Raw genomic sequence first — 15,888 nt, 5'->3', positions numbered from 1 at the left:
ACTGTCTTTGGCATCTGAATGCTTTGCTGGGCTTTTTCAGAGTGAATTTAAAATTCAACCACACTGCTGGGCCTGAAGTTACATAAAGGCAAGACCAGGTAAGGATGGCACATATCATCTTCTGAAAGACAGCAAAAGACTAGATGAGCTTTGATGACAATTTGGCTGTAAAGCACCAATTTTTTGGTATCCTAAACGAGAACTTAAATTCCACAATTTGAATTCCAGTTTCTAGAATATTAGTCCAAGCCTCTGGTTTAATAGTCTGATGATGGAATTCTCTATCATTAATGGAGTCACCACTCCTAAAAATCACTATAAAACACTGCACAATCTCAGTAAGGCATTTTTACTGGTGTACTTCAACTTCCCTTAAATAAGTTATTTGCTTTGCAGGAAATTTACAGAGATACAGGAGAATCTAAACTGTAGTATTTTGAAGGAACAACAAGAGCATAGAAGCCAATGATGCATATTTACAGACCTTTTAAAAGAGCAAGTTGAGATGACGGTTAAAAAATGCAACAAGGAGCCTGGTTTTGTAAATCAAAGCAAGGAACACAAAATCAAGCATGTAATATTAATATGATGCAAAGGATTGGTTATACGTCAGCTCTAGACTTCTGTAGAATGTTTGAACCTTCACTTTAGGTTAGTTGTAGAAAATACCCAGAGAGGAGGTTTATCTAGGGATTCAATTTGTAGGACGAATGAGAGGCAACATTAATTAGATGGTAGAATTTTAAAGAGTGAAGAAACAAACCCAGGGGTGAGCACATATGAACTTTTGAAAGATGCAAACAACATGAGAAGGCTGTAATAAAGGCATTAAAAATGGAGTGTCATCTTTATAACAGAAGTATGGAGGATCTCAGGGTTGTATGTGATGCCATGTACAGTATGTACACTGTCAATAAATCTGAACTTTGAACAACAGCAAGAGATTTTTGCTGAATAGTTGTATAATACTTTGACTGAATAAATAAGGAAAAACTGATTGCAATGAGAGAAGGTTCACAACTAAACAACAGTTTAGAGAACCTGCTGAAGGAGCCAAAAGTGACAAGGAAACTTCTTTTCTATCAGTGGTCATTGTGATCTGAAGCACAATCTGAAGGAGAACTGGAATAAGATTTGACTGTAATTTTCTAAAAGGATAAGGACTGAAAAAGAAAATTGTTAATAGTAATAAGAACAGAGGAGGGGACTAAATGCATCGATTTTTTGAAGAACCATCATTCCTAAAATGGAGCAAACAACGTCCTCCTGTGCTGCATCACTCATGAAGTGTTTCATTCATGAGGATGGATTAAATAAATGCAAGTGATTTCTCTGAGCACAGAGCTTAGAAGAGACCTAACAGAACACATTCAAAAATACAAAATTTTCTTTTTATTTACACTAAGTGAATCAGTGAACAGATATCACAAATTGAATACAATTGGCCAAAGAACTGGATAAGAAATGAGAATATAAGTGAGACGTTATGGTCAGGATACTTTATCTATAATTTTACAGAAATTAATTATAGCAAATAGAAAAATTTGAAGAGAATTGATTTGTAGAGCTATGAGGGAGAAGTTGGAGTATAAAACAGACTTTGAGAGTTTTATTAAACCAGCTCCTTCACAGCAGTAAGCTTCTATGATAAAAAAGTAAATCAAATCTATTGTTAGTTACAAATGCAGGGAGTTTCCATTTAAATCTTTTTTTTCCCCACCGGTTATTCATTATTAATTAGGATACATGACTACTCTCTGGTCATGAACCTACCTGCAACAGAAGAATTACTCAAGGTGAGATCCCAGATAACCTGTGGTTTTGAAATTTCTCTGTAATCTTCCTTTTCTGCACTAGTCTCCTGATTGAAGCAGAATGAACACGGCTGCAGAGCATCAAATATTTTGCTGGAAGGTATATGCTTTAAAAAAAGTTAGATAAGAATGAATTTCCACATCATATAAAACCTGTAACTGCATTTGGTTCTATTACAGCAAACTCACTTCTGTGGCAATCCTGAAGTAGAAGCAAGTGGATTTGGCTGAATGGAATATAAAGACTTGACTAACAGGACACTTGCTTCTTCAGAGTTCTGCAATCCCAGAGATTTCCAGACTTCAGATTTAAAAAAAACCTTTATCTTCGTGTTTAAATTTTGCCTTTCCTTTTAAATCTCAGCTGCCTGGTCCTTCACCAAATATAAAGCTATTATGGGTTTTGTACTTCTCTATCAAATTACTCCGCAATTTTCTTTGCCTAACAAGTGTTCATAGAAAATGTTTTTGATCAAATTCCAGGTTACTTAGCAGAAAAAAACAGAGCATTTTATTGTAAGAAACAAATCAATTCATCAATCCATGAGGTTCTTTACACAATATGGAAACTTTACTAGCAATGCTGGCTGCCATCTGCAGACTTGGCCCCATGTTAATTTACAAAAATAGAAAACTGGCAAACCATGCTGTAACTAGAAATGTTAAACCATATGCATTAAAGTCCAAAACAAGGAGAGTGAAAATTCTTGAAAAATACAGTAGATCATTATTCATATGTACTATCTTTAATCATAGCTGCTTTATGATTGACAATTTTCAAGATTCATCCTTGAATAGGATTTAAAGTCATAAGGTCATTCATTACATTTCAAAATAATATTTTCAACTTCAATTGCCAGAACACATGCCTTGGAAACAAGTGTGTCTCTTTTGGCTACCAGCAGTGATCTGAGAACAAACCACATTCAAAATTGAGCTAGCCTAAAGTGAAAAATAAGCAGCTGCAGGGCTCAGTGAGTGGGCCAGCATCCATGGTCAGTAAATATTTCTGGTTGGGATCAATTATTGCAACTTAATTAGGAAGAGGTGATACTTAATATGTGTTTCATTTGCTTCTTTCTGATCAAATTTATTTACATACAGCTAGACATCTGCCCAGACACGTGTAGTTTTGTACAGTTTGATGTACTTGTGTAAAATTGTGCATTAAATGTGCTTCGATGTATTCAAGAGAGAATTTTTAGCTGAATTAAAGTTGTCATGGAGTGAAAGCTTCAGTTCAAAGATTTAGTTTGAATGACCTAAATGGAATGCAACACACAGGTGAATAGTATCAGTGCCCACTATTTTTGTATACCTTTAATTAATGGCATTGACCAAAGTTCTACCAAGGTGTTAGGTCCACTGTTTGCCCTCTTTCAATCTTATTGATATCCTTCCTGTAGTTAGGTACCCAGAACTGCACACAAATATCCCAAATTTAGCCTCACCAATGTCTTAAATAACTTCAACATAACATCCCAACTTCTAAACACAATACTTTGATTTATAAAGGCTAAGATGCCAAAAGCTTTCTTTACAACCCAGTCCACATGTGACGCCACCTTCAGGGAAAAATGTATCTGTATTCCCAGATCTCTCTGTTCCTCCGCACTCTTCAGTGCCTTATCATTTACTGCGTATGTCTTAAGTTTACCTTAACTTCATTTCCTATGAGATTGCTTGGCACAATTAATAGTGAACTGAAATGAACATAGAACACACATAATACAGGCCATTCGATCTGTGATGTTGTGCTGACCTACATGAACCTACTCCGCGATCAGTATAACCCTTCACTCCCTCACAATCATAACCATACACTTTTCTTCCATCAATGTGCCTGTCTAAAAGCCTTCTAAATGTCCCTATTGCATCAGTCACCTCCACCAACCCCACCACACCCAACAATGTATTCCAGGCACCCACCACTCTCGATGTAAAGAACATACCTCTGATGTCTCCCCTAAACTTTCCTTCACTCATCTTAAACAAATATTCTCTGGTATTCACCATTATCACTCTGGGAAAAGCGTGGAGGCCATCCACTCTAACTATGCCTCTCATAATCTTATACAACTCTATTAAGTTCTCTCTCATCCTCTGTCACTCCAAAGAGAAATGCCCCAGCTCTCTCAACTTTTCTTCATAAGATGTACTTCAATCCAGAAAGCATCTTGGGAAATCTCCTATTCATCCTCTCGAAAGCTTCCATATTCTTCCTCCAATAAGGTGCTCAGAGAAGAACACAAAGCATCGTCTATCCAGAGTTGTACATTACCTCGCGTCTTTTGAATCCCCTGACTAATGGCCAGCACACCATATGGTTTCTTAACCACTCTATCAAGATGCTTGGCAACTTTCAGGGATCAATGTGCTATTGGTGTTCTCAAGTATTACTCAGAAATGTCAGTCAAGATTTCATGCTGTTTTTCCAATGGGCCAATGGCCTGGCAGTGGTCTATCAAAACAAACTACAATTGGTGCACATCTGTGGCAAAGTAATTTTATTTCTAACTAGCAGAATACCTGGTGTGGCCCAGAAAATAAAACACCTAGTTGTTGACTACATGGTTGAAACAAAATACCCAAAAAACTTCATGGTTCTGGAGGCCTGAGCACTGACATTCATAATCAAATGTTACCCCTATTGAACCTCCTTTGACATTTCCAGCATGCTCCATATTGATTTGCATGGAGAAGAGACAAACATACATGTACAACTATATATTAGATGTGATGTTATGTTGTACTGATGATGTTCCTTCAAATTTTGAAAAATGGTTGATCAGGAATTGCTCGGTGAATATAAATAGGCTCTTCTGAAGTATATAAAGCTCTTACAACAACAGTTTCCAATGATTTAGATAATCATTATGTGCTCTCTTGGTTTCTATATTGAGAAACTACCACCAAGCCATATATTTCAGAAAGTGACAACTAGCAAGGTCAATTGGAATATGGCATTCTGCCACACAAAGCAAGATGGTTAGATTATTTCAATTTTTAAAAATAATTTTAGAGATCCAACACGGTAACAGGACATTCTGGCCCGTGAGCCTGTGATAGCTAAATATACTAATTAACCTACAAACTCCATTCCTTTTTGGGAGGATGGGAGGTAACAGGTACACCCAGAGGAAACCCACAGAGACATGGGAAGAATGTAGAAATTCCTTTCAGACAGCATTTGATTCGAACCTGGCCAATTACACCCCAACCCTAGTACATTTCGAACGGTGGGAGGAAACTGGAGCTCCCAGAGGAAAGCCATGCAGACACGGGAGAACCTCCAAACTCCGCATATAGTGTGGAATTGGAATTCTGATCTTGATGGCTGGCACTGTTTCAGTGTTGCGCTAACTGCTATGCTAACCATGCTGCCCTACACCAACCATGCATTATGCTAAGACATTAATGCACAAGTGCAGAGGTTTTGCATTATGTCAAAAATAACTGCTGTTTTATCAATTAAAGCTCAGTAAAAAATACTTTTAAATATAATAAATTAAAATATACCAGATGCATTTGTATTCAGTATATCACACTATGGTATAGATAAAAAATTATATTAAATGAAAATAATATAATAGAACTTACAAGGGGTTTATCCTCCAGATGCAAATTCAATAACCGAAGGTAGCCCACAGGTGCAAACGCATCAGCAGAATGTACAACAATATCTGAGGAATCACTGTTTTAAACATACAAGTAAAATCATCAGAAAACATTACATTGACTACGCAAACAATGAATCATGAAATACTCATCTTACTGATGAAGGTTGATCAATTGTGTTTCCATTGAATCAAAAAACATTTGTTCAAATGTATTAAACATTCTGAATTCTTGAAGTTCTGACTTTGGTTACTTAAATTGTAAACATCCTGCAGTTTTTTTTTAATACTACATTTTGCAAAATGGTTCTGAACACGTTCGCTCGAAGAAGTAACATCAATTCATTTTTTTCTTCTTTTATAAAGCACATCGCCAACTGAACAAAGGCAATATGGAGTGTTTGCATCAAGATTTTCTCTCACTCCAATTAAGCTGTCCATTTAGTGAAAGACACAATTAATTCTGACAGTAATGGAAAAGAGGTGCAATTTGCTGCCTTTTTAAAAATGTTTTTAACATTTTATTCATTTTCCTTCGACTTTTTTTGTCCCATTCCAGATTCCATATTCTTTAGCCCTTATGACTTGCCTTACATTACAGTCAATATGAGATGCATCAGAGAACTCCCATTATGAACTACTGGGCTTAATTTTTATCTGGTTGCTTTAAATTATCTTTCTCCTCATCATTCTCTATATTTTCTCTATTATTGCTTGGAGTTTTCTTTTTTTTTAACCTTCCTATAGATTTGAAAATATAGGCTTTTTGCTGGAACCTCGCTTCCTGACTTAGAAACACTACTAAAAGAAATGCTTTGATAACTGACTTGGCAGACACAATGACTGCAGACTTAAGGAGGAAGAATTGAATAAGGAAAGGATTAGGCAGCTCCACAACTGTAGGTTGGAAGCAAAATCTTCCACATTTTTACAAGAGGCAGAATAGTACCAGAATCTTATACAAAATGTATTAAAAACATATTAAAAAGTTTTATCCGAAGTAAAACCATTGTGATCAGAAAATTAAATGGAGCATATCCTCTCACACAACGTTCAAAAAGAATGTCATTTGGGATTAAATTTAAATTGTACAACTAGCCCATTGTAATTTTAAATGTGACTAAGCAATTGTTGACTTGGCATTTGGATTTAGAAGCATGTAACTTTGAGTACTGGAGACAATTCAGCCACAATTCTGGTCAATACCAAAACTTTGGCAAAGCGTCCAAAAATTTTAGTTGGCTCATTTTTTTCTGCTAAATATTTATCCAGTTTTTCTGAAGGAGGCAATTTCCCTGGGCTAATTACCTTATAATCCAACAGCTATCACTGGAGGGAGATATGGAAGTTCAATGATTTTGTAACTTGAGTTTCTTAAGAAGGTGTACTGAGAAGTGAAAGATAGTTTTGATCATGCAAATGTTCACTTCTATTTGTAGTTTCACCTTAAAAATTATGGTTTTTTAAAAACAAAAACAAACAGCACCTCACCACACATTTGATGAATAGCCATTTTTAAAATTTAACAGGAGCTCAGTCAAGGTGTTTCCGTTAAGATCATCTCTGATGGCCATTTATATTCAAAGTAATTTCCTTAGTTTTCTCATTCTTATTTTTTTTTCCCCCAAACAGATGTCTTTTTTTATATATAGGCCACTATATATTTTATATAGTTTATATTTGCCTCCTGCAAAAATACAAATTAATTTGTATTTAAAAATACAAATTAAATCTAATATCCACCTGCTGATGCAAGGCTGCCTTTCCTTTCTCTGTACATTAAGTTCTGTGCTTCCAGTAATTGTTAAAACTGACTTAATAGAAATCTTTGCAATTACGAGGCACAACACTAATCAAAATTGTTTTTTTTTAAAAAAACCTAATGGATTTATATGCTGGGACTAAAAAAACAATGCTCTGCCAAAAATATAATTATATAATTATTTCAAGATAGAATAAAATTATTGCTTTCGAGAATGGTACAAAAATTGAATTTAAAGTATACAATATTTACCATTAAAGTCGTAAAATTAAAATCCTAGTAATATATCACTGATGCAAAATTATGGATGAGAATTATTCAAGTTGAAACAGACTTATAAACTTAGCAAATAAAAATATATTTTTATATTTGTGAAATTGCAATAATCTTGACTATGACGTATAAATTCCCATAAAACAGCTCTCAAAACAGAGACAAATCTGTCAATAAGCATTGCTGTTCCATGTCGAATTAGCCAGTATTAAAAAATGTATGAATAAATTGAAATAGATTTTTAACTGATGTAACAATAACTCACACAACAATTCGTTTCCTGAATAAAGGGCAATCCAGCGTAAAGGTTTCATACTCTCCACCTTCTCCACAGACATGCACTCCATACTTCTGAGAAATCTATAGTGACAGACGCATCTATTTGTGAGTAAATGCTTCACACTATAGGAAAATAGTGCAGTGATATTACTTGCAAATGATGAAAGAGTTTAATTTCTGCTGCCCTTACAAATACATACTTAAAACTGGAACTACCTTAACTTTGACGATCAGCATGTTTCTTCTTTACTATTTTAGACAGACCCCAAAGGTTTTTTTAAATGCAAGGAACTCCACATATCAATAGCATCATAGAATAATAAAACATTTCTCACCACATGCAGTCTTCAAATATGCTATTAATTTTGAATATTTTAAAAATACAACTTCAACATTAAACACGTCTTTGTTATCAAAATTCTCTATCATCTGGTCTGATCTTCTCAATTCCCCTCATAAAATATGACAGCACAGAATGTGCAGCCATTGGGTTATCTTGCGCAGAAGCATGGAAAGATGAGATGGCTTCAGCATATGCTCCAACTGAGCTGGGTTTAAGCCCAAAATCAATCAGACAACAAAAATAGTAAAGAATCACAGGAAAGCTACAAACAATGATCTTGACATCATCATTCTCCATTTATGGTTATAAACAACCCATACAAAAAGTGGCTTTGAAGACATATCTTCCAGCAAATCCCAAGCTTTTTAATTCAGCAGCAAGCAAACAACTTGAAGGGGGAAAGTTTACTTTCAAGCTTCCTTTTTTCACTTTGGGAAAATGATCTTTCTCCTTTGGAAGAAAATTAAGATCATTGAAAAAGAGGAGCACTGTGATTTAAAGAGACCAGTTCTCAGGAAAACAAAAGTCTTGAATTTCCTTGGAACAATCTCAACTGTCTACACAGATGGAATTAAGTACGTTTTAGAGTGAAACAGAAAAGTCTGCAGGTGCTGTCATTCTAGTAAAAACACACCAAAATGCGGGAGGAACTCAGTCAGTCTTGCGGCATCCGTAGGAGATAAAGATATATTGCCAGCGCCTGAGCCCTTCTTCAAGGAGCCTTTTGGATTAACACATTTCCTTACTGTGTATAAGCTTGAAGTACAAAATGGTACAAAGGCATTTTGAACTGATATGCATTCTTCCCTTTAAAAAATGATGGCATCTAGAAACTATGGAATGATCCAAGAGAAGACTTAGCTAGGTTCCTTTTCCAACAGCTCCACGTCATTCACCTGACCAGTAATTTCTGCACTTTATCATCTTCATGAAATGCTGCATGCTTTGTTTTAGTTTTGATATTTAACATTGTAATCTCAAAGTTCCATGCTGTAGGTTAAAATACAGGGGCACCAATTTTGGAATTTTTCAGAGCTCGGAAAGACATTTGAGACTAACACAAGGACAATAAAGAATGGATGGCTTAACTTTATTAACAGTCAAAGAAAATTTAAATCTTCTTTAACCAGAGGAATTCCATGCTTCACCAGTCACAGACTCTTATTCTTTAATTACACCTGAGTAGGCTCAGTCAATACAGGGAAAAACAGACTGAGCCTTGGAAGAGACTTAATTGCTGTAATGTTCCATAAATCACTCAATTCAATGTAATTCAAGATGGCTCCATGCCAGAACTCCAGTCCATGGCACTCAACCTATCTAGTCACCAAACAAATCTGGAAAAGTTTCTCCCAAGACTTGATAAGATTCATCAAGAGGGAGATAGATCAGCTCATTGAGTGGTGTCATGTCAACAACCTTGCGCTCAATGCTAGCAAAACCAAGGAGATGATTGTGGATTTCAGGAGGAAATCAGGGGAACATGACCCAGTCCTCATTGAGGGCTCAGTAGTGGAAAGGATTAAAAATTTCAAATTCCTGGGTGTCGACATCTCCATGGATCTGTCCTGGAACTTCCATGTTGACGTAATCATGAAGAAGGCTTGCCAACTCTTGAAAGCTTCTACGGGTGTACCGTGGAGAGTATTCTGGTTGGTGGCATCGCTGTCTCGTATGGAAGTGCCAACTCTCAGGGCAAGAAAAATCTCCAGAGGGTTGTTAACTCGGCCTGCAAAATCATAGGCTCTAGACTCCACTCCATTGAGGACATCTACAAGAGGCGGTGTCTGAAAAAAGCAGCCTTTATTCTCAAATACGCCCACCACCTAGGCCATGCCCTCTCCATTCTGCTACCATCAGGAAAAAGGTACAGGAGCCTAAAAATGAACACCTAGCGGCACAAGGGACAGCTTGTTTGCTGCTGACATCAAATTCCTGAATAATCAATGAAGCAAAGAGACTGCCTTACTTTTTCATACACTATTTTTTAAATTTATTGTTATAAGGTGGTTTATATGAATGTTTGCAGTATGATGTTGCTGCAAAACACCAAATTTCATGATTTGTTCCTGATGATAAATTCTGATTAGTCCACATCAGGGAGTGAAAGTCAATGATTGATTAATGTCTGAACAGGATAAAATACTTGCAATAATTGCAGCTTCTGAACCAAAGAGAACTCACCAAATGTTTTCTCAACTCCCAGCCACTTACTTTCAAAGTGTCAAAAAGGGTTTTTAATGATTCGATCTTAAGATAATCAAAAAGCATTAAAAAAATTCTATTTGAAAGCCAAAACAAAATGTCACTTGAGATTCATTTAAGATGTTAGATTTTAATTGAAAAAAATTTCTAAGACATCGTCTATTCTAGCTTTCTGATGCCCTGAATAAGGAGGAACATTTAAGACCAAGAGTCAACATTTGGCAGGCTGCTTCGAGATTGCAATTCATTGTGGTTAGCTGTGACCAGTATGTTCAGCAGTAGATGATCTCAGGCAAGTTGAGCTGACTGCTGGAGATCCACACAAAATTCTTGTTTCATTCAGACCCTTTACTAATGTAAGTTCACAGTTGGTAGCAGTTTGGTTGCACAAATTGGACAGAAACTTCCCATTTCTCATCTCCTTTTCTTGCAGTATTTGAAAGGAACTTACCTGCCTGAGATATGGTTCGATCTGATCCAAAGTTTTCCCAAGATGTTTTTCAGGATCAAGACCTGCCAATTAAAAGTGTGTTTTAATGGAAAATTTTTGAAAACCAATTTCAAATGCATCTCAAGATTTCTCCCCCTCCAAAGAAAACCAGAATTAAAAAAAAGGTCAGCCACAAGACAAAATTCAGATTTAATACACTAAAATAAAATGGGCACAGCCTTGATCTCCAATGACCACCATCAGCTTCAGTCTGTGAGTAATTCTATTTAAAAAAAACTCAATAAAACAGGTTTTTTTTATGGTAAAAGCACAAGGCAAATTTAGGATAATCATCTGATAAGAGCTAACATTAAAGCACTTGTTAGCAAGTGATGGCGGCATTGCCAGAGCCACTGAGGCATCGTAACAGCAGCACTGCTGCTGGTGCAGACCCGTGGGGAGTGAGAGAGTGGAGATGCAGTGCTCCTGCAGGGTCCAGCAGCCCAGATGACTACCATCAGCTCTGCATGGGCTTTGATTGGCCCATTGAGGGAGCCAACAGTGGTTTTAGTTGAAATCCTGTCACCACAGTGTCTCTGCCCAAGATGGTGATGATGCCTATTAATCGGCAGCAGCCACAAGGAGCTGCAGACTCTCGCGAAGCAGAGGACTGGAACAGGGCACCAGAGAACGGGAAGATCATGCACTGTCTGAGAAGGAGAAGGGGAGATGACCTGTGGGGATGATGATCATGGCGATGGACCAGTGAGGGGGCTCTGCGGTTAAGGTGAGTTGCTGGAGACTTGAGGCGAGGAACCCATGGAAACTGTCGGCTGCTGGAGACTGGTGTCAAGAAACTCGCGCCGGTCTGCAGACTGCTGAAGACTGACTCGAAAGACTAACTGGAGGGGTACCAGGTATCAGATCCAGGATGCAAGAAGGTGTCATGGGTGCTGAAGGGTTCCTGACCATGTCGGAGGTTCAGATCTGGAGTTCAGGTCGCCAATGGTTTGAACTGGACTCTTTTTGACTATGGAAGTGCTGGAGGTGAATCTACGGACACTCGGAGACTCTGGGGACCTCTTTCTCTCTCTGACAATAAGAGGCACTGAGGCAATTCCTGCCGGTGGCAAATCTGTCTGCCTTGCAGCAGGCAAAAAGAAATTTCATGTAATATGACTTAGGATAATAAATTGAATCTTGAAAACCATTGTCCAATTTAAAAGATAAGGACTTGTCATTAAAATAAATGAAAGAAGAGCAGAAGTAGAAAAATGGTTCTCTGAGTTCGTCACTGAGTCAGACCATGGTTGATCATTGCAATAAGCATAAAATGTTCCCCAATATGCCCACCATGTTTGGACAAAATTGGATAATCTCAGCCTTGAAAGGATTTAGTGACACCACAGCTCTCTGTGGATTACAATTCCAAAGAATAAATCATGAATCAGTCTTTTTTTCAATACTTGTCTTCAGTTTACATTTCTAATCAGACAATTTTGCATATTGTTATAAACATTCAAATGGAAAGACTGCATTCATGGAAAAATATTTCAGGGCTGTGCAGTATGCTTCTTCTGCAATAAACTTAAATTCACTGTAAAACTGGTTATTTGTCCCAGTCCCAGTCCATAATGTATAAAGGTTTCAATGACATTACTCAATCATTACAGCATTCATTTTCTGACAGGGAGCTGTCAATGCTTGAAACTGTGAGGTCCACAGCCTCAGAGATGCTGTGCTGTTAGCTTTTATTTTGCGATGCTAGTTCTTTAGGATTGAATGAGGGAATATGAAATCAGTCAGAATTTCAGTACCAATGAAGGGTATCTATTTTCATAGGGTTCCCAGGATCATGGGTTTCTCAATCTTAATCTTTCAGGGGCACCTCTGTAGGAAAAAAATGTTAATATGCATATTCACTGTCACCCAATCTCTAATTAATTAATTTTATTGATATTTTCATGACTCATTTTTATAAGAAATTTCCTATGTTTAGAAAGATACCATTAACTATTATTGTTTGTGTGTGTGTGTGTGTGTGTGTGTGTGTGTTTGTGTGTGTGTGTGTGTGTTTGTGAAAAAGTTTTCCTTTATTTCTTGTAAAGGAACTTGGGCTATTACGATACATTATTAGCAAGATAAATAATTCTTATATTATGTATTAAAATGAAGTGGAAGCAATTGATTTTGTTCTCTACCAACTTTGGCTTCTCTAGCAAGCAATTGATCTCATTACCTTCCCAAAGAACTCTCAAATGTATGCAATTATCAGCTCAAATTGTTGGCAGTTTATTTCTCAGTTGAAACATGTTAAGCCCCAGGTGTCATGAGCTTCCCAGACAAGTGAACTACTTCTCAGCAAAGGCATACATGGATGAAGAAGTGCACCTCCTTCAATGTGTTGACAGAGTTTTTGATCAATTGGAGAAAGAGGTTTTTTTTGATCGAGCATGGCACAAAACTCATGGCTTATTGGCCAAAAGTGATCCCTGACTCCTACATTCTTCTGACATTGGGACAACCTGCAATCCTCAAAAAATATCACCAATCCAGGTTCTGCAAAATTCTCCAAATGCACTAGAGGGATAAACAAAAGAATTTCACTGCCTGTCCTGCCACATCCCTGGTACTGAGGTCCTAGTTACACTGGGTTGGTTACATTGTGCAGGCCATGTTCATATGTCCTGACAGCAGATTTGCAAAAATGTTTGAGGGGATTCTGCACATCACTAAATACTCTGCCCAACTTCAACAGATGGACTATGGATAATATATTGACTAGGTTCATTGCAGCCAGCTTGGGAATCTCAATGCTCAGGAATACAAAAAGCTGCAGAATGTGACAGGCAAGTTTATCATGGATACCAAACTCACAGTCACTGAAGAGAGTAATGTGAGGATGTTCTTCAGAAAGGCTGGTGACATCATAAAATACCCCATCACTCTGGCCATGTTCTATTCTCATTGCTAACTTCAGACAGAAGCCTGAAGTCTGGCACTTCTAGATTCAAGAATAGCTTTTTTTCACAACAGCTAATCAGTCTCCTGAACCTTCTCATACTACTCTCACCATGACATTACTTTACAATCATCTATCTGTACTGACTCCAAACTTTTATGCACTACTGATCAACTATGAACATTTTATTTTATTGTCCTATATTTATTACAGTAAAACCCTTAGTATCTGGCACCTATGGGGACTGGTAGATGTCAGCTAAGTATATTTTCCAGTTCCTTGAGAATTACTCTTACAATGTCTAATATACCTGCATTAAGAATAAACAGTTTAAAAGACAATAATACTGTGGTCAAAAATCACTTGCATGAATATATAAACATTAAAGCATTTTGCTTTATTTTCAGTCACATTCTTTGAAAACATTTAACATGTCACTGAATCTGCTGGTTCCTCCCCTTCCAAGGAGCCACTCAAAAGATGAACATTAACATGTTAGATAATGAACACTCCCCTGCCCCAAGTTTACACACAAAATCTTTGACCAGGGTGATTCTTACTAAGCAGGGATAAGGAAACACTTTTAGAGCGCCACCCCAACTCCAAGTAGCATCAACTAGCCATTCATGAAATACAATAGAGAAATCCTACCATGGACTTCCACCACCTAAAATGACAGAAGGAGAAGACAAGGAAAAGAACTGACTCAGTAAAATTTCTTGTTTATTTTATTAAGTGACAACATTGTTTAACGGGTTTAATGTATCTTATAGATTGAACTTCAAATAAATGGGAAAGGGGGTGAGGGAGGGAGGGAAGGGAGGGGGAAAAAGGGGGAGAAAATGACACTGTATATATCCAAGAGAAAAAATGTCTGGATGTATCTTGGTCAATATGATTTATAGTGTGAAAAATAAAAAATAAAAAAAAACAAACAAAAAAAAAATTAGCTCTTTATCCTGGGCAATGCCATTGCTGTTTCACACAATTTTATTCAAACAGCTGCTACAAGCAAAGCACAACCAAGGCACTCCTATCTTCATCAAAGGATTATGTGTTACTCCAGAGAACATTTAGTTTTACAATTTAAACTTACTTATTTTTACCTACTATTTTATTCTTATTTACTTGAAGAAATGCTACTTTCCTACTGGCTCCTATGAATCACTGGCACATGACTGTTCAAAATGGAGGAGTAGCATTGAGATCCCCAGGGTCATGCACTGAATTTATCGTGTTACAAACACAGCAGCAATAGAAATGATCCCCGATGGTGTTATATTTAAAATAATATTTTAAATTATTAATAAACAATAATACAACACTTTATCTAATTTAACTAACTTATCTACACTTATCTAATTTAACCTCCAACTATGTGAGTATACTGGTGTGTGTGTGGAAGACCCCAAGCCACAATTCTCAGAAGGCAGTTCAAAGTTCAATTTTGAAAATTCATTATTGACACATAGGCCTGAAATTAATGTGACACACAGGCTTTAGATGAAATTAGCAGTTCATGAAGTGGATGGAAAAGACTAGAGGTGACAGAATGTTTATAACTCATGAAATCTTTGTTGAGGTGTTTCCAGTGAAATGTCCTTTTAATATGAGTGACAACCAAAACTCCCCTCTTCTTTAGCATAGGGGACACAAAGCAAATAAATGCTCACAAAACTTCCAGAACCCTTTCCAAGAGTCAGCCAAACTCAAGTGACTCTGGTCACTATCCAAACACAGTATTTCTTCTGCCTTCAGAACCCTTTCTATGGGTCAGCTGAACAAAAGTGACCTGGTCACAGAGAGGTATTCTCATTCCTCAAAAATAGACAGGGGGAAATCAGACAGATTGTCCACACATGAGGCCAATCCAGCACAGTATTTCTTCCAAGAGATCCTTGCTCCTGTGCTGTCTCCTTAAAATGGCCACTGAGCAAAAACTGTGTACTCAGTCTTAATCTGTTGGTCACATGGTCTCTGCACCTAAGTTTTATGGACACTGCCTTGCTTCTCTTCAAATGTATCCAATTTAGGAATATGCTGTCTTCAGCCTGCAGTCAGTTTCACAGACGCTCCAAAATCTGCAGGGTTTGTTAAATCTGTTCTCTTACAGTGACTGTCCCACACAAATGAAAATGGACTGAAAAATGGGAGCACATAATAATACAGAGGCCCTGCATTATCTCTGGAAGGAGGATTACCC

General features: G+C 37.0%; 1 protein-coding gene across 13 annotated transcripts in view; it reads right to left on the bottom strand.

Annotated features, from left to right (window-relative positions):
• dph6 (diphthamine biosynthesis 6) overlaps window positions 1–15,888 on the bottom strand; it is a 307,319-nt gene that overhangs the window by 156,307 nt on the left and 135,124 nt on the right. For all 13 annotated transcript variants that reach the window (XR_011351225.1, XM_069916657.1, XM_069916656.1 and 10 more), the window contains 4 exons: window positions 10,745–10,806; window positions 7,732–7,826; window positions 5,415–5,508; window positions 1,774–1,921 (listed from right to left, as the gene is read on the bottom strand). Coding sequence is in view for 12 of the 13 variants with exons in the window: in XM_069916657.1 (XP_069772758.1) it covers window positions 1,774–1,921; window positions 5,415–5,508; window positions 7,732–7,826; window positions 10,745–10,806 (399 nt within the window). In the remaining variant the exon portion in view is untranslated. The remainder of the gene's footprint in view (window positions 1–1,773; window positions 1,922–5,414; window positions 5,509–7,731; window positions 7,827–10,744; window positions 10,807–15,888) is intronic.

This window comes from Narcine bancroftii, chromosome 2, assembly GCF_036971445.1.
Source record: "Narcine bancroftii isolate sNarBan1 chromosome 2, sNarBan1.hap1, whole genome shotgun sequence".
Taxonomy (NCBI): Eukaryota; Metazoa; Chordata; class Chondrichthyes; order Torpediniformes; family Narcinidae; genus Narcine; species Narcine bancroftii.
The sequence above is the reverse complement of the archived record's forward strand: the minus strand, read 5'-3'. Positions and strand labels throughout refer to the sequence as shown.